The 18,760-nt window shown below is 50.2% G+C and overlaps 1 protein-coding gene across 5 annotated transcripts in view; it reads left to right on the plus strand.

Annotated features, from left to right (window-relative positions):
• The window catches only part of Osbp2 (oxysterol binding protein 2), a 160,541-nt gene that overhangs the window by 38,239 nt on the left and 103,542 nt on the right, over window positions 1–18,760 (plus strand). For all 5 annotated transcript variants that reach the window (XM_028870681.2, XM_037208132.1, XM_028870682.2 and 2 more), the window contains exon 2: window positions 1,654–1,862. In XM_028870681.2, the coding sequence (XP_028726514.1) occupies window positions 1,654–1,862 (209 nt within the window). The remainder of the gene's footprint in view (window positions 1–1,653; window positions 1,863–18,760) is intronic.

Here is an 18,760-nt window from a genome sequence, read left to right on the forward strand (position 1 = left end):
GTTCGTGTTGGAGCTGATATCAGCCGAAGGTGTCTGGGGGGGAGAACTCCATCTAGGGGGTCTGAATTCATGAAAATAAAGACAGCCTAAGCTGAAGGGGTTCCCTGCTTCTCAGAAGCAACCGCCTAAGAAAGTGTTTCCCCAGGGTCAGCACACTTAAACTGATGCAGCTGTGGTCCAGGGTGGCCAGACATCCTGAGCCGGGAAGAGAAGCTTGTCCACAGCATCCATGTGATTGCTGGTCATGAAAGCACGAAGGATGCAAGATCGAGGGGGTCATGGAGAGCAGCAGAGGCCAGACACTGTGTAGCAGGATTGGTGTCCATGCAGAAAGCCCTGAGAATCATAGGAAACCGCTGGCAGAGGCTGGAGCTTCCCCGCTCCTGATAGAATCCATGTGTGCCGTGGGCAGCAGAGCTGAAAGGTGGCGCTTCTGAGCCCTCTGGAGCTCGGTTGACGACGTTCTGAACCGAAATAAACTTTCTCCCTTAAGCAGGCACAGAGCAAGAGCTTCCTTCTCCCATGCCCTTTATAGAGGCTGTCTGTCATCAGAAGGCGTGGCCCGGATGAAAGGTGGATCTTTTTCACCTCAAAAGGTCCAGGTTAAGTATGGGTCTTTCCACTTCAAATGATTTAATTAAGAAAAACGCCTCACAGGTGTACCCAGACACTTGGATTTTAGTTAATTCCAGATGTAGTCAAGAGGGCAGACCACCAAGAGTGGCCACCCCAGCAGGAAGTTGCCCAGTGAATTCATCCCCCTGGCACTATTAGCTGCTTGCCAACAGTTCTTCCCTTTGCAGCACCCCAGATCTGGGGTTCTTAGGGAGTTCTGGACTTCCTTCTCGTGTCTAAGGGAGGGAGTCAAGTAAATCCACTGGGTTTCTAGACATGGGGCCCAGCTGGAAATAAAACATACTCAGTCACCGCTCCTTCACCTCTGGTGTTGTTAGCTCCCTAATCCTGTCACTGGTGCAGGGTTGTTCCTTTGACATGAGGTGGCATCCTGTCAGCCCTGTCATGGCCTTGAGCAACAGTGATCACATCTTTGCTCTGTGGTTTTCTTGGTGGAAGAGAACGACAGTCTCAAGGACAATGCCATTCCCAGGTTACTTCAAAGCAGAAGGTACTTCCTCCACCCCCACCCCCTCCTGGTCCTCCCCTTTGAGCTCTGGGCCTCCAGTCTCTGCCCCCAATTCCCCCCCCACCCCCCCCCCCCGTCATCTGTCCCCTTTGAGCTCTGGGCCTCCAGTCTCTGTCCCCTTTGAGCTCTGGGCCTCCAATCTCTGCTCTAAGTGGCAACATCTCACTCTTTGCTTCCAAGAGTTAGTGGAAAGATCCTGGCATGACGCTGCAGACCTGTTCTGCATGTTGGGACTCTTCTCCATTTCCTGGTGTCCTCGAGGGCTCAGACCACAGTAGGCATGCTACATGACCGTCTCCCACCTCTCCCATGGTAGGCAGACATGGCCTCAGAGTCCCTTGACCAACCCATAAGAGGTCAAGTCCGATAAGGCATTCTCTCCCACTGGGGATCCCAGGGCGTCTCCCAGCTCTCAGGGCCTGAGATGAAGATTTGCTTTGAGAGTTTCTTCGATCTGGAACTACTGGGTTCGGGAGGCCTCACCTCATACCTTCTCTTGAATCCCACAGAAACCAGGGTGAAATGGCCCACACCTGCCGTGGAACCATCAACCTGGCCTCCGCACACATCGACACAGAGGACTCTTGTGGAATCTTGCTCTGCAACGGAGCGAGGACCTACCACCTCAAGGCCAGCTCTGAGGTGGAGCGGCAGCAGTGGATCACCGTTCTGGAGCTGGCCAAGGCCAAGGCTATCCGTGTGATGAAAACTCAGTCAGGTAGTGACCACTCAGCCCAGGGGGTGTGTATGAGTGATGTCACGCTGTCCCACTAGAGGAAGTGGGGATCAAAAACATTTGGGAACAGCAGTGACCAGGAAACCCAAGGGAGTCTGGTCCAATTCGGAAGGCCCGAGGCCTGTGTGTGCCCTTCCCATTTGGTTGGGTGTTCCCTCAGCAGGGAGGGAGGCTGTTCTGCCAAGGTGTTTGTGGGTGGCTGGCCGTCCTGGGGACAGAAATGTTTGCAGAGCCGGGGCTATGTGTGCCTTATTTTGAATAAGAATGGTTATGAGGACTTCAGTAGATGCTTCAGATATTGTGGGTGGGGGTCCAGGAGGGTGAACCTGTGCCTCAGACTCGATTTTCCCTAGTGGCCACATTGTGAGTACTTGAAGACAATTTCCCATCCTAGCTTGGCCAGGCAAGACATCAACTCTGATGGTTCAAGCAAAGTGTTTTACCTTAAGTTAATTTTTAAATATTCAGTATCTTATATTATTTATAAGCTAATAGTTCTAAAACCCCATGAGTAAAACCCATGTTGGACTCCTGCCCCTAGCTACCTACTTTAGACTCTCACCAGAGGTGCCAGAGGTGCCAGAGGTGGCCAGCTTTACACATATGCCCTGGTAGGTACTTGTTTAAAGTGCAGCACCCCACTGCCTTGCCTGTTTAGTTATTTATCCTAAATGTGTCCGTCCCTGTCAGTACATACAAACACTGCCTCTGTTTTTGCGATACGGTTTTTCGTTGTATGGAGGTACCATAGTTCATTTAGCCTGTTGTCTGTGGATGAGCCATTAGGCTGATTTCTTAAGATTTATTTATTTTATGGGTATGAGTGTTTTGCCTACCTGTCTGTTCATCGTGTGTGTGTGTGTGTGTGTGTGTGTGTGTGTGTGTGTGTGTGTATGTAACAGTCTTATTAAATAAGAAACACAGAGCCAAATGCAGAGTTAAAAGCCCAAGAGGTCAGAGCAGTAGCTAAGAGCCGATACTAAAAACCCTTTCTCACCCTTCGCTGCCGCTGTTGTCCTTTCCCGCAGAATGAGACCTACTTCCTGTGTAGCTGTCTTTTTATAGACTTTCTGTTCTGCCTTCTCATTGGTTGTAAACCCAGCCACATGACCTCGTCACTGCCTGTCTATACAGACCTCTAGGTCTCTATGGTTGGTATTGAGACTAAAGGCGTGTGTCTCCATGCTGGCTGTATCCTTGAACACACAAAGATCTGCCTGTCATGTGATCAGAATTAAAGGTGTGCGCCACCGCTTCCCGGTTTCTGCTATGGCTTGCTATTAGCTCTGACCCCCAGGCAACTTTATTTATTAAGATACAAATAAAATCACATTTCAGTACAAATAAAATAGCACCGTGTGTGTGTGTGTGTGTGTGTGTGTGTGTGTGTGTGTGTGTGTCTGTCTGTCTGTCTGTCTGTCTGTCTGTCTGTCTGTCTCAGCATCCAGAAGAGGGCACCATATGCTCTGCGACTGGTGTTATGGGCAACTGTAAGCCTTTGTGTGGGTATTAGGAACTGAACTCAGGTCCTCCGAAAGAGCAGCAATTGCTTTTAACTTCTGAGCCACCTCTCTAACCTGAGGCTGTTTTCTTATTTTTCTGTGATGCACAGTGGTCCAGGGAGTGGCCTGCATGTGTTTTATTTCAAGCATGCATATATGCAGATTCAACACAGTGGTGGAGGAGGTTACTGGAGCTACTGCCGTTTAATGCAAGGGCTACGTTAGATTACTTAAGGAAAGAAAGAGAGGCTGAGTCTGACCTTAGGCAGGGCCATGTTTATTCATAGAGAGGGAGCACTTTTGTCTCCCACGTGTGCAGATGGCCAAAAAAATGCCTCCAGAAGAAGATGGGATACAGCCTTTTATAAGGGTGGAAATGACTTCCATAGTCTGCAAGGGAAGGTGGAAAGTGTAGTCTTCCAGTAGGAAACAGTCAGGCTGTGCTGAGCCCTGAGGGCCCATGTGACTGTGATCGCCTGTGGAAAGCTGCTGTGGTGTATGGGGTTGGGCTCAGGTCAGCCTTGCTGTCCAAGTGAGGGAGCCAGCGACTCGTGGAGGAACTTGCTTCCTCTTTCCTATGAATGAGTGACTACAATAGCTTCATTATTTTTCCTAGGAACTTCTAAAGTTGGTGTATAGGCAATATTTACTAGATTAACTATTTACATTTATTTATTGATTGATTGATTGTGTGTGGTGTGTATGTAGGTGCATGAGTGTCACTGTGTGCATGTGGAGTTCAAAGGACAACTTGTAGGTTCATCTTGTGGGTTCCCAGGATGGAAGGAACTCAGCTAAAGTCCCATTACCTCCGGAGCCTATGAGGACATTCTCATTCAAACCAGCATATTCCACTCCCGGCCACCATAGACATGTAGCCATATCATAATGCAAAATTCACTTAGTCTGTCTTCAAAAGTCCCTCTAGTTTTTCAGTCTCCACACTGTTTAAAAGTCCGAAGTCCAAAGTCTCTTCTGAGGCTTAAGACAGGCTCTTAATTTACATCCTGTAAAACCCCAAATGCAAATTACATGCTTTCAACATACAATGCCACAGAATATACGTTATCATTCCAAATGGGAAGAATGGGGACATGGTGAGGAAATGCTGAGCCAAAGCTAGGTTACTGTTGCTGTGATGAAACACCATGACCAAAAAGCAAGTTGGGGAGGAAAGGGTTTATTTGGCTTACACTTCCAGATCATAGTCCATCACTGGAGGAAATCAGAACAGGAACTCAAGCTGGGCTGGAGCCTGGAACCAGGAGCTGATGCAAAGGCCACAGATGGGAGCTGCTTACTGGCTTGCTTCCCACAGCTTGCTCAGCCCACCTTCTTATGGAACCCAGGACCAGCAGCCCAGGGGTGGCACCACCCACCATCAGCCGGACCCTCCCCCATTGATCAGTCATTGAGAAAATGCCTTACAGCTGGGTCTCATGGAGGCATTTCCTCAGCTGAGACTCCCTCCTCTCTGATGGCTCTGTAACTTGTGTCAAGTTGGCACACACAACCAGCCACTACGCAAAGCACGACCGAAACCCAGCAGGGCCAACTCCAAATCCCGCAGCTCCACATCTGATGCCAGGGGCCTGGATGGCTCTGCCCTTCCAGCATCCCTGCCTGCAGCACACTGTTGTGCCCAGATCGTAACCCCCAGAGAGACCACCAAGGACGAGCATACCAGAATGCAAAAGCAAGGTTTATCCCTTACAAGTCATGACAGGGAACTCAACTCAAGCCATCTCAAGTGAGGCAGGGAAGAGTTACTCTTTCTTGGGGAAGTTGGTTTTTATAGGCAAAACCCATAAAATTTCTTAGAGGGAAGGGGGTTAGTACGGGTCCATCCTTGATTGGTCCAGTTTTTCCCGGGCCTGGACTTTATCTTATTCTAGCTTATCTGTTTGCCCTGTCAGGAGTTTTACAACTCCTCTCCGGGGTCTGGTCATGTTATCTCTGGAGAGGGGCATCTCGTGGTTAATTGGTTACCATCAGACATCCTGACTCTGTTCTTTTGTTCCTGGGGCTAGCGCCATCATTTCTGGGGACTTGAAACTGGCCTGGGTCTATCTATATTGAGATATCTTTGTCTACGGCCCCCTTTTTTGAGACAATAGAGTGAGGGTCTTGTTGTGCCTAGATCGCGTCCCCAAAGCCGCCACTGGAGACTTTAGGTACAGAATGCAAAAGTAAGGTGTTTTCTAAGTTTACAAGCCTCCAGGGAGGCTCTTCCAAATCTCTCACTCACAGCAGGGAGGTTGGAAGGAGTGCTCCCCTTTCTTTGTGAGGCTAGTTCTTAAAGGCACAGGCCATATAATTTATTTTAACCCGCCTCCCTTTTTAGTCTTTTGGTCGAATATCCTGACTGTGTTTTCCAAAGTCCCTGTAGCAGATACAGCCACCTGGGGAAAAGGGGTCTAAGTTCTTATCTACACTTAGGAATCCTGGTTTAAGCTTCTCTTTGTCTGTAGGGGATAGAGTGGGGGGTTTTACTGAGGTATCACATACACTTCTCTCACAGGCTAGTTCCACCCCCTCCTTACAGCTCTCCTTGGTAGACACCCCACGGCTCTGCCACCTCTGACGTCTTGGGGTCTCCAACACAATCCAGGCTTCACTCCCACAGCTTCACACAATGGCCCTTCCAGGCTTTCATGTAGGGACTCCTCTGACACACACCTGTCCTCAGAGACTTTCCTTAACCACAGAGGAAGATTCCACAACCCCTTACTCTCATATCCTTCATGCTCCAAAGCTGGAATTACAGGGCCTGTGCTGCCAAGTCAGCTGCAGCAGGCTTGGGAGGGGGCCTGCCCTTCTCCTTGAATTACATTTAAATAAGCTTTGATTTGTTGATATGTTTTTAGGACCAGATAATTCCTGGGGCCTTTTCTTTTTATAAGTGGAAGCCTAGCTGGGTAGGGTCTTGCCCTGAGGGCAACACTCCCTTCATCCAGTTTAGATTAGACCTTGCCTCACCTCTTTCAGCACAAGCCTTGGTTCCAACATTAAATTTCCTGCTGCTTCTTTTCTCCTCAAACTACATTTTGCATTTGTTTTTGCCATTTTTGTGTTAGATCTGCTTAAGAATTACTACTACTAATCATGTGACAGAGTCAATATTAGGCTGTCTTGACATCTCTAAGATCAACATAATTAGTCCCAAACTCTCCAACTTAGCCTCAGGCAGATTCTTAAGACAAAGGCAAAAATCAAATATCTTAAGAACGGTCTTTAGCCCAGCTGCTGATATTGCTCCTCTCTGAAACCTCCTGAGCTGGGCCTGTGGACAGCATCACTCCTAGCACTGCTGTCTTCCAAGTCCCTACTAGGATGGCCCATTAGGCCCTGCTTACAGTGTTCAACTGTGTTCCTAGTCCAAAGTCTCAAGGTCTTCCAGTTCTCCCAAAAATAGCATGGTCAGGCCTGCCACAGCAAAAGCCCACTCCCTCTTACCAACTTCTGTCTTAGTTATGTTTCTATTGCTGTGAAAAGACGCCATGACCAAGGCAACCTAGAGAAGAAACAGTTTACTGGGAGCTTACGGTTTCAGAGGGTGAGTCCATGACCACCGTGGCAGGAAGTATGGCAGCAGCAGGCAGGCCTGGTGCTGGAGCAGTAGCTTAGAGTGTTATGCCCAGATTGTGACCCCAAAGAGACCACTGAAGACCTTGGATGTCCAGAATGTAACAGCAAGGTTTATTCTGTAGATGCAAGTCTAGACAGGGAACTCATTCCTACATCCAATAGGGTGAGGCAGGGAGGAGTTGCTCTTTCTTTGTGTGGCTAGCTTTTTAAAGGCAAAAACCACAAGCCCTTCAGGGGGGTTGGGGGGGAGGGGGGTTTGCACAGGTGCAACTCGGATTGGTTTATTTTTATCTCTGTTCTCTTTTAATTGGGTGAGGGTATGTAACCTTTGAATTTACTGGTTGGTGGTTACAATTATCACTTTGGGGGCAGTCCAGCACAAGTCCCAGGCTTTGTCCTTGAGCCGCCATGGGGGCTGGCTGGCCAAGCACGTACTGACTGTGGGGGCTGGCTCAGTGGTCCAGGCTCTGTCCTTGACCCATGCATATAACTTTAAGTCGGTGAGGGGTCCCAGACAGTAAACATCTGGCTGAACTTTGAGCAGTCAGAGTACGTGCAGAAAGGGAGCTACTGCAAGGACTATGTCTTTTGTTCACGGCTCTCCCAGAGACTGCTTGCTCAGTCTCAGGAAACTGAAATTGAGGTCTGATCTCTGAGACAAGACTGAGCAGCCTGTTATGGCATCTGCTTGGTCCTTTCAAGAGCTCACAGAGAGAGAAAGCAAACTGGGAATGACATGGGTTTTTGAAACCTCAAAGCCAACCCCACAGTGACACACCTCCTCCAACAAGGCCACACCTCCCAATCTTTCCCAGTTCTACCCACTGGGGACCAAGCACTCAAATATATGAGCCTATGGGGGCCATTCTCATTCAAACCACCACAAAGGGAAACTAGAAAATACTTTAAGATGGATAGAAATAAGAATACAGTATAAAAAAAATTTATAGGGCACAGCAAGAACAGCTCTCAGAAGTGTATGGCTGTAGAAGACACATTGGCAAACCTGTGGTGAATTGGGAGACTCAACAGCCAGGAAGAACAGACCACAGGCACTAAAGCCAGACGTGGAACAGAGCCATCCATCTTGTTAGCGCTCAGCCTGCCCCTCGGGTGCTGGTCAGACCCATCACAGGAAACCAGGCCATGCATACCCTTCTGCTGCTCTCTTTTCTGGGCCTAATTTTGTGTCAGCTCCTTTTCCAAACCAACTTTTGCCTCTTGTCTTATTTCTAACAATTATTACTACTGACCTTGCAGGAATAAAGGGAAATATATGTAGTTGGATAGTCTAGATGAGATGAAATGAGAAAATGTCTAAACAAGAAGCACCATGACTAACTGCAAAAATCTTAACATTTACAAAGGAATGTTGCATGGGCATCAGAGATCTTACAGTAAAGAAAACCCAAGACCAGATGGCGGTGCTGGTGAATCCTACCAGGAACTTAAAGAAGCATGCATACCAACCCTAGAAATTAAAAAAAAAAAAAAAAAAAAAGCTGAATAGGAAGAAATGCGTCTTATTTTGCAAAGCCAGCCATGACAGCAAAGCCACCAAACACCACAGAGCCCATCATCCTGAATGAGCACAGATGTAAACAAAATTCAGCAGTGTGTTTTAAAGGATTGTCTCCATGATCAAGTAGGATTTATTCTACAAATTCAAGGAGGTTCAAAGGAAAAAAACAGTCAATGTAATATACCAATTTGATTGACTATACCAATTTGATTGAAGAGGGACCACACAGTCATCCCAAGTAATGCAAGGAAAGGATTTGACGAATACCCACCACTCTTCACAATACAATAACTCAGTAAGGGGCTGGAGAGATGGCTCAGTGGTCAAGAGCACTGGCTGCTCTTCCGAAGGACCTGGATTCGATTCCCAGCATCCACATGGAGGCTCACAACCATCAGTAACTCCATTTCCATGGAATCTAATGCCTTTCTCTGACCTCCATGCACGAGGCATGCATGTGGTACACATCCATCCATCCATGTGCATTTAATATCCATGGTGAGCTTGGGGCCTACTGGTACAGTCAGAGCTCACCCAACGGTCTGTCGTGGGGCCTGTGTTCCAAGACCCTCAGCAGATCTGCTAACCTCCTTGTAGGAAGTGCTGAGGTGAGGTTTCTCTCTGCCTGTTACCATGGAGAAAGGTGACCGTGAGCTCTGGGCCAGCTTAGACTACATAGTGAAACATCACCGCCTCTAAACACCAACGAAGAAAAACAAAAGTCACAAGAGCCAGGACATGTGGATGAGGGCAGGTGAGGGCGCAGACCCGGCTCCTCTGGTGCAAAGGGAACCAGGGCTGAGAGGAGTGAAGCTGGTCTCTGTTAGCCCGAGAGACAAAGCAGAGCACACAGGATGTGTGAGCCGGGGACACAGAGAGGGTGCAGCCGAGAGCTGAGCCGTGTGGCGGGCCCAGGGGCCTCCCCAGGGCTCGATACTGTCCTTCTGGGGTAACTTTTCCACGTCTTCAACTTTTCCACATTTGGTGGCATGTTATATGGTAGCACAGACTGATCACTAGGGTCAGGGCTTACCGACACTGGGTAAGTGCCTTGATCTTTTAGTGCCTCAGTTTCCCCATCTGTGAAATAAGGGGTCGGTCAAGGTCTTCCTTAAGTCCTCGCCCAGTTATATTTCTGGCCTCCAGTTCCCTTGTCTTCAGCTGTCCTGCTCAGCTTCTGGAAGGATTAAATGACCATATACAGAAAGCGGCACACTGTGGGTACAAAGCAGTTCATTCCTGGGAGCTGTGCCGTTGAGTAGTGTGCCCTAGCTCTCATATGCCATCCCGCTCATAGCTGGTGGCAGGAAATGTGACAGAGCCACCCCACAGGAGGTCAGGTTCCAGTGTGTCTGGCCTGTCGACTTGCTGGCTGTTTGCCTGAATCATGGCACTAGCCCTAGATGATGGCCATGACCACATCCCCCAAGGAGACGGTTGTGTTGGGATATGAAGGGTCTCCTCCCCAAAGGCTCATGTGTTGGGGTCCCCAGTGGGTGTGCTATTTTGGGAGGGTCTGGAATCTTTGGGACGTGGGGTTTTGCTGGAGGGAGGAGGTCACTGGGAGTGGGTACTCGGGGGAATCCTATGCCTGGTCCCTTCCTGTTCCTTTCTTTGCTTCCGATCTGCCATGAGTGGAAGAAACTTCTCTGCTACAAGCTCTCATCACGTGATGTTCTGTCCAAGTTCATGAGACCAAGTAGCCATGGACCAACTACAAGGAAAGCAACTAATACAAGCACATGACTCGCGGCTGCAGGGCTCACTCAGCCAGGGCCGCCCTGGAGGGCGGGACATAGACCCCTGGCCCACTGGGACCCTTGGGAAAGAGGCTCGGGCAGTTTCTTCCCTGAGGAAGATGGAGTGTTGGGGGGAGGGGGAGGGCTGGGGCCTGCAATAGGGTGAGAATGGATGAGACATGGTGAGGGGCCTCCCATAAGGGAAGAGCTCTGTGTCAGGCTACAGACAGGATGGCCCACTCGGTCTAAGGCAACGGTTCTTCTGAGGCCTCAGTATTCCACCTGAGGGAATTCCACCCCCTTTACTGCACTTTACTGCAAAACTAGGACCTTTTTTGTAGAGTGTGATGTTAATCTTTTTTGTTTATGAAATGGTAGTGTGGATTCCACTTGATTCTTTTTTTTTTTTTTGGTTTGGTTTTTCAAGACAGGGTTTCTCTGTGTAGCTTTGCACCTTTCCCGGAACTCGCTTTGGAGACCAGGCTGGCCTCGAACTCACAGAGATCCGCCTGGCTCTGCCTCCGGAGTGCTGGGATTAAAGGCGTGCGCCACCACCGCCCGGCTCCATTTGATTCTGTTGGAAGAATACAAGCTTGGCCATTTGGTTGTGGTGTGTTTTAGCAAAGGCCCCAGTCTGTCGGAGTTTGCACTGTCTGGGGAGTGGAGTCTTGCCGGTGTGCTGTTGCTGCTCACAGTACTTGTCACTTGTCTCTGTGGCATGTCACCTGACAGAATGACTTGAGAGAGGAGACCTACTTTGGCTTATGGCCTCCCAGGGATTTCTGTTCACCATGGCAGGGAGGCATCCAGTGAGCGGGCTGGGAGAAACCGCAATCCGTAGACCCCTTCACCATGGCGGGACATGGCAGCAGATCTTCATGTGTGGTTATCCAGGAGACAGCGAGCTAGACCGGAACCAGGGGCAGGTAGAACCTTGCAAGTCTCTTTCCTGGTGACCTACTTCTGCTGACCAGGTCCTGTCTCCTAAAGGCGCCACAGCCGAGCATCCAAAACCCGAAGCTCTGGGGACTATTACAGTTCAGACAGTAACAGAGACAGAGTGTGGGGTGGGATCGCTCAGGGCTCGGTCACCCTGTATTTGTTCTGGGTCTCTCTGGAGAGCATCCTTCTCCTTCCCCTCAGTTGTGGGTTCTGGGAGAAGGGACACAGGGAGCTGGCCCCCTCATTCCTCTCCCCTTGGCCTCCAGGCCATCTCTGGGGAGACTGGCATTGCTAATCCTTAGACTGTGTTTGTTCTTCTTAAACCAAAGGTCGAGAGGGCAAAGGTCTGTTCTCTTGGTGTCTGCTGGGAAGCTGTTGTCTTCTCCCCATGCCCCTGAGGGATTTGGAGGTCACCGTATGCTGATTTGAGGCCTGCGAGGCTCGCCCACCTTCAGGAAACCCAGAAGGATCACTCGTGCCAGGTCCTGCCACTGTCCTGCTTCCTGGCATAGGCCTTGGTCCATCTGGTGGCATTTTCTTTGTCCTGCCCCTCACTGAGTCCAGGACAAATGACCATATTCTCTCTGACCTCTGTGCTTCTGCGGGGGCCTGGCCACATGCTGCTGTGCCTGTCCTTGGGCTGACCATGACTTTTTTTTTTTTAAACAAGGTTTCACTATGTAGTCCAAGCCAGCCTTGAACCCATGATCTTCTTGCCTCCACCTCTTAAGTGCTAGGATTCCAGGTGTTTGCCACCCGCCTGACTTATAGCAATAACCATGTCCTTGTTGGTTTGACACTGAGTTCTCTTCATCTTTTGGGTTTTTTTTTAAATAATAAATACCACTTCTAAGGAAGAAATGGACCCACCTGTCATCCTCACGTACTGTTCACAGTGCCAGGCCATCCTTGTGTCCTCCTACCCTGCCTGAGGCTACCTAACCACCCTGCCTCGTGGCAGCCCCCCAAGGACCCCCCTCTGCCTTAGGGAGCCCTGTGTCATTCCCCTGCAGGGTCACCGACCCACCGGTGACACACTGTCGTGCTCAGGCTGAGGGGCAGCTCCTGGCCGCCACCTATGGCGTCTCTTCATGGAGCCGCATCAGCTTTCCTCTTGGACGCCTCCCCTTGAGACTCGGCCATTTGCTGCCCTGCGTCCTCCAGACTTCACTGTGACCCCTGTGCCCTTCATCTGCTTCCAGGTCCACGAAGACGTGTGTCCCCTGCCCCCTCTGTCTTCTTCCCCAGTGCTGGGATTACAGGTGTTTGCCGCGATGCCTGGCTTGCACTTATGTTTTTGTTGGTTTTAAATTGAGTTCCTTTGGCCTTAATTATTGGATGATAAATGCCGCTAGGCTACCTCACCCCTGTGGCACGTGGCTGTCTAGCCGGAGTCCACACATTTCTTAGTCTCTTGACCTCTCAGCACATGCACTGGCCAGACCTCCACCCCAGGAGCAGCCCCCTTACAACCTCCTGTGGAGATCTCCCCCACTGCTGGATGAGCAACTGTACTCGGGCAGGTAGGTCATGACCTAACCCGGAGTGTCCAATTTTTTGACACCGTGACATGATGTTGTCGTCTACAAATGTGTCAGGCCGAGTTCATAGCTTTCATGAGACGTGTGTGATCCTCAGGCCACAGGTTATAATGCCCGGGGCCTAAACATTGCCACTCCATTCTACACCCCCTGCCCTCACTTGGCAGTGGAGACCCACAGGGTCTGGGAGCAGAGAGCGTGCAGGGCCATGGGCTAGCTGATGGTGGAGGCCTCAGATGAGGTCTCTAGTGGCAGCTCAGAGGACCTCACCTCCCTTTTGGCTGGAGACGGACTAGGCCACATGTCACGAGAGACCAGAGCTCACATCTGCATCTTGCCAAGGCAGTCTTTTCTTATTCTCAGACCCTTTCTTTGCCTGTCTAGAAAACAGCATAGAAAAGGCCCAGCAGCCGGGCGGTGGTGGCGCACGCCTTTAATCCCAGCACTCGGGAGGCAGAGGCAGGCGGATCTCTGTGAGTTCGAGGCCAGCCTGGTCTCCAAAGCGAGTTCCAGGAAAGGCGCAAAGCTACACAGAGAAACCCTGCCTCAAAAAACCAAAAAAAAAAAGAAAGAAAGAAAAAGAAAAGGCCCAGCGTTTTCTGGAATTCCGATAATGAGGAACGGGGCAACCCCAGGACTTGCTCACCAAGTAGCATTCTTGCATGTGGAAAAGCTTTATCTTGTGTCCACAGCTGCCATCTGGTGGCCGGATGGACTCTGGGAGGGCGTGCTGGACTTGGCACAGCTGTACTCACTCAGCTGCCTTTTTAGGGTCCCGTGGGGTCATTGGGATGCGGGAGAGGAGCCCAGTGAGAAGATGGACTCCCCTCCAGGTAGCCCCTTCCGTCCGAGAAGGGCTAACCAGGCCGGCGAAGGGTCAGCTGTGTACACTGCACTTCCTACCCCAGCCATTCATTCTCCCCAGTTCCAGCACCTCAGCGCCTCTGCTGGCTTTACTCCCCACACATCCCCCCTCAGGTCCATCAGGTCCTTGACCCAGTACTGGGCTGTCCTCAAACCCAATGCTGTGTCCCTTTGTCAACACACCCTGGCTCTTCAGCCATGCCCCAGTGTGGAACACCTGGCCTGACCGCCCCCCCATGGGCTCTGTAGCACCAATGTAGTTACTTCAGTATCAGCAATGACCGGTGGCAGTCACCTTTCTTGTCCCCCTTGACCCCAATGAACCCTTTGTTTTCTATCATTTTCTTTTCTTTCTTTCTTTCTTTCTTTCTTTCTTTCTTTCTTTCTTTCTTTCTTTCTTTCTTTCTTTCTTTCTTTCTTTCTTTCTTTTTGAGACAGGGTCTCAGTGTGTGTAATCCTGGCTGTCTAGAACCCACTGTGTAGACCAGGCTGGCCTTGAATCCACAGAGATCCACCTGCTTCCGCCTCTTGAGTGCTGGGATTAAAGAAGAGTGCCACCTCAGCCACTGCACCCGGCCTGAAGTAGCTTCCTTTTTCTTCCTTGCTGGGTCTGGCCCTGTGCTTGCTCCCTCAGCTCCTGCTTGGGCAGGTTCTAGTTTGCTTGCCCAGCTGCTTAGCTTTCCTCACACCTGCTTGGCTATCTCCTAGCCACGGGCAGCCTTGGGTATCACATAGACCTGGGCTCACATCCTGACCATGGGCAGCTTTGGATACCACATAGATCTAGGCTCACATCCTGACCATGGGCAGCCTTGGGTACCACATAGACCTAGGCTCACATCCTGACCGTGGGCATCCTTGGGCACCACATAGACCTAGACTCACATCCTAGCCATGGGCAGCCTTGTGTACCCCATAGACCTAGGCTCATATCCTAGCCATGGGTAGCCTTGGGTACCGCATAGACCTAGGCTCACATCCTGACCATGGCTTGTATTAACTGGTTCCCATGTGTCCTTGCCTGTAAAGCTGGAGGTTATCTAAAAGAATAAACAGAATGTGGTGCACAGAGTACCTGTGGCCTTGTGCAGTCTCTGGAAATTGAACGGCCACAAGGCCATTTGAAGCAACATCAAGCAGGCAGTAATTTGGGAAGTCTTTCCTTCCAGGATCTTCTGGAGTGTGGAGAGATACACACAAGAGCAGAGACAGGTCCAGGGGAGGCTGTCCAGGTCAGGCCCACGGAGCAGGAAATCTTCGGGATGTGCCTGTGCAGGCAGCAGGGGAGCCCCAGACTGCAGAAGCCCTGCACTGTAGTAGGAAGCACTGTGGAGCAAGCCCCACTGCGTCTCCCCCGTCAGCACACTTGGCCGTCAGGGACGGCAGTGTATAAAGCTCCGGTGTTGGCCCGAAAGACCAGAAAAGGGATATTTATAAAGCTAGAAAATACCAGAAGAGAAGGAGGGAGGGAGGGGGAAAGGGAGGGGAAAAGGGAGGGGGAGAGGGAGAGAGAGAGAGAGAGAGAGGGAGAGAGAGAGAGAGAGAGAGAGAGAGAGAGAGAGAGAGAGAGAGAGAGAGAGAACACAGGCTTGCTTGGTAAAATGACCCCATGAAGTTGTTTATGGGGCCAAGCATGGTAGTGCATGCCTAAAAATCCCAGCACTCAGGAAGTTGAGGCAAGGTTGGGGCCAGCATGGACTAAATGGTAAGATCTGCCTCAGGAAAATATTAAATTGTTTATGAACTCCTGGGCTCATGTCCAGCTGTCCCATGCTTGGTGACTTCAGTAGTAAATTCCATAAAACGTCTGTAAAAGAAACAACACCATGTGCACACACTGTCTTCTGGAAATCAGAGAGAGAGATTCTCAGGCCGACGATGTTGCCTTGATGCAAAATTAGACAAAGACGATACAGGAGAGCTCCAGCTCTTTGTCTGTCATGAACATGGTTTTTAAAAATCTTCAAAATATCAGCAGTGGGAATCCAGAAAGACATAAATAGGATAATTTGCCGTGATCAAGATGAATTCAGGTCAGGAGTGTAACATAATAGTCAGCATTTGAAGATCAGTCTGTGGAACAAAAAAAGCCAATATCACACTGTGACTGCTGGATCCTTCTTGGAGATGAACAGAGAAAAGGCAGAGATTCTGGCTCTTGCCCTGATATTCACCCTCACAGTCAGCAGAGCAAGCATGGGGGCGGGGGGGGGGGGGATTGGCAGCAAAGGTGCAGATTGGAACGGGAGAAACAGAAGGTCCCTGCTTGCAAATGACACAATAGAGCTGTAGAAAAATCCTGAAGTGCAAGCTTGTTTGATTTGTAAATCGTTAAGCTGGTCATGGGGGCACACACCTCTAATCCCAGCCCCTGGGGAAGTGAAAGCAGGAGGACAGCAAATTGGAGACCAGCACGGGCTGCTTATTGGCTTACAGGCCAGCATGGGATCCATAGCAAACCCTGGCTTACCAAGCCTCCCTGAGTAGGATGGCAGGAATGTTTAAAAAACAAAACAATTCAAGTCGCTCACACTGTACCATTTGACAAACTTTATTTATTGTTGTGCATCTAGGATTCAAACATGATGGCCACCTTACATTTTGTTGGTCCACACTTAATCCGGGGGTACTGTGATTCCTGGTTTTCTTGGGGCCTCTGCTGTGGACCTCCTCCCGGCCTGCAAGCAAACCACCTTTATTTATAAGCAAATAGAAGTATCCTTTAAATCAACACAAGGGGGCGCTAGAGGATGGCTCCTGCACTTGCCCTGCTTCTAACCGGCGGCCCAACAGAACGAACGTTCAGGGCACGTGAATCATTTTTAGATGATCTGGAGTGTGGAGAGATACACACAAGAGCAGAGACCTTTTTATCTGGGCTTTGCTTCTGCCTCCTGTCCTCCAGGCTCAAGGGCTCCCTTCTCCTGCCCTGTACCCTTCCCTTCCCTGACACCACTTTGCTATCACAGTCTATTCTGATATCATAATCTAGTGTCAGAATCTTCTCACTAGCCCAGATTCTGCCCTTAGAGCAACCAGACAGGCAGCTGAGCAGGGCTGAGGTGTGGATGGCTGGTGGCCCTCGGGGCCTAGCCCAAGAACATCTGGGCGGCCCATCTGCCTCTCACTCCAAGATGAAAATCATCTAAAAGGTAAGGCTTGAAAGCTCCCCTTCTGTTGGTCGTGGTATCCGAGGAGGAAATAATTCCTGGGGAGTGTGGGGCTGGCATGGCTTTGTAAACACCACGCTGGAACTTTCTGTCTGTGTCCCTAGGACATAAGCGGCTTGAACACTCAACAGTTCTCCCTACTTACATGAAGGAATGACTTTCTGAAATGTGATGCTTCCCTCCCTCCATCCATTTATTTTTATTTTTATTTTAGTGTATGGTGTTTTGACTATATGTATATCGGTACACCCTGTGCATGCCTGGTACCCACGGAGGCCAGAAGAGGGCATCAGATCCCCTGGGAATGGAGTTACAGATGGTTATGAGCCACCATGAGGGACTGATAACCTGGGGTTTAGAAGCTGGAGTCTTTGGGAGAGCAACCAGTGCCCTTCACTGCTGAGCCAGATCTCCAGCCCCTTCCATCTCTTTGGAGTCTGGGACTGGCAGCGTAGCGTATGCCAGCCTGGGACTAGCTATGTGTGGTAACTCAGGCTGGCCTCAGACTTAGAATCCATTTAGCTCAGCTTCCTGAGTACTGGGGGTTGTGTGTGCCGGGAAAGGGATGGCTCTGTAGTTGGACACATGGAGGTTTCTGGTTTTAGAGTTGAGGACAGGACAGGCTGAGGACAGACATACTTCTGAGAGCTCTTTGCAGGTAGGACCTTCAGCAGCATCTTGTGTGAAGCTGTTGCTGATTTGAAAGGCATGGAGGCTGTAAAACCTCAGGGACAGGGTTTTTAAAAGCCTTTTGTTCAGTTGTTATGGAAAAGTTAAGACATAAACTGACCAGAAGAGCCTGAGGAACCTGTGTGTTCTTATCACACTGTTTCCAGTTCACAGCTAATGTTGTCTGGAAGCCCCCTGCTGGTTCAGGGCACACATCAGTCACTCCATTTCCCCCACCCCTCTCTGTACTGGACTTCATACCTAGTGCCTTATGCATACCCCACAAGCCTCCTCCCCCTTTTTAAAAAAATTTTGCTACATTGCCCTGGCTGACTTTGAACTTGCTCTGTAGCCCCGGTGGCCTTGAACTTGCCATCCTTCGGCTTCACCCCGAAGTGGCCAGGATTGCGGGCCTGTGCCACTAGGCCCAGCTCATCCATGTATCTTTAAAGAAGGGTTTTTGTTTTTGTTTTTTTTATCAAAACATGACACCCACACCTATGAAATCTACACCAGGTTGAGGATTGCTTAAAGGAGCTGTGTTCTTTCCTTGTGTCTTCCAGAGTGTGAGGGAGGTAGACGGGGGGAATTCAGAGGGCTGAGAAAGGACCCAATGTTGCCTTCCAGCAGAGAAGCCCCCTTCTGAGCTCTTCCGAGGCATCAGAAAGGAAGTTAAGGAATCTTGCTTGCTTCTCAGGCTCTTCCCCGAGAATGGAGGCGGGCCTCAGAAGGACACAGTCTTCTGTGGCTTGGCCTTGGTGGCTAGAGATGTGATGGGGGGGGGGGGGGGGGGGCAGCCAAGTGGGGAGTGGCTGAGCCGGAGCAGCACAGAACACCTACGGATCTGCAGGAATGGGAATGGCTTGGCTTTGGCTGTGACCCTATGAGCCATACAGATGGCTGTGGCTTGCTGAGGCCCACATAAACCGGTGCTGGCTGAAAGAGGCTCAGGCGAATGGCTTACCAGAGCTCAAATGCATGTGCAGCATCAAAGGTGGATGGTCTGTTCTCAGAGAAACAGAGTGGGCTTTTCCCAGTGGGAGTGGCGGGGAGCAGGCGTTCTGACCTGGGCCCTCCTCTTAGGGCCTCAGCTGAGCCCATCAGGGTAGAAACAGGCATTGTGGGGAGTTTTGAAGTTGGTGATGCCAGTCAAAGAGGGTAACGAAAGCCACTGCCCCCCACTGAGACCATCTCCCCATTACTGCGACGTGAGAGCATCGTTTTCCTGCCAGGCCAATTGCCTTGATTACTAATTACTTACTTGTCGCATAGAAGCGTCTGAACACAGGCCTTTGTGATTTCCAGGGCAGACAGACTTGTCTGTTGTTGTCATTCAGATGTCA

Source organism: Peromyscus leucopus, chromosome 7 (genome assembly GCF_004664715.2).
Source record: "Peromyscus leucopus breed LL Stock chromosome 7, UCI_PerLeu_2.1, whole genome shotgun sequence".
NCBI lineage: Eukaryota > Metazoa > Chordata > Mammalia > Rodentia > Cricetidae > Peromyscus > Peromyscus leucopus.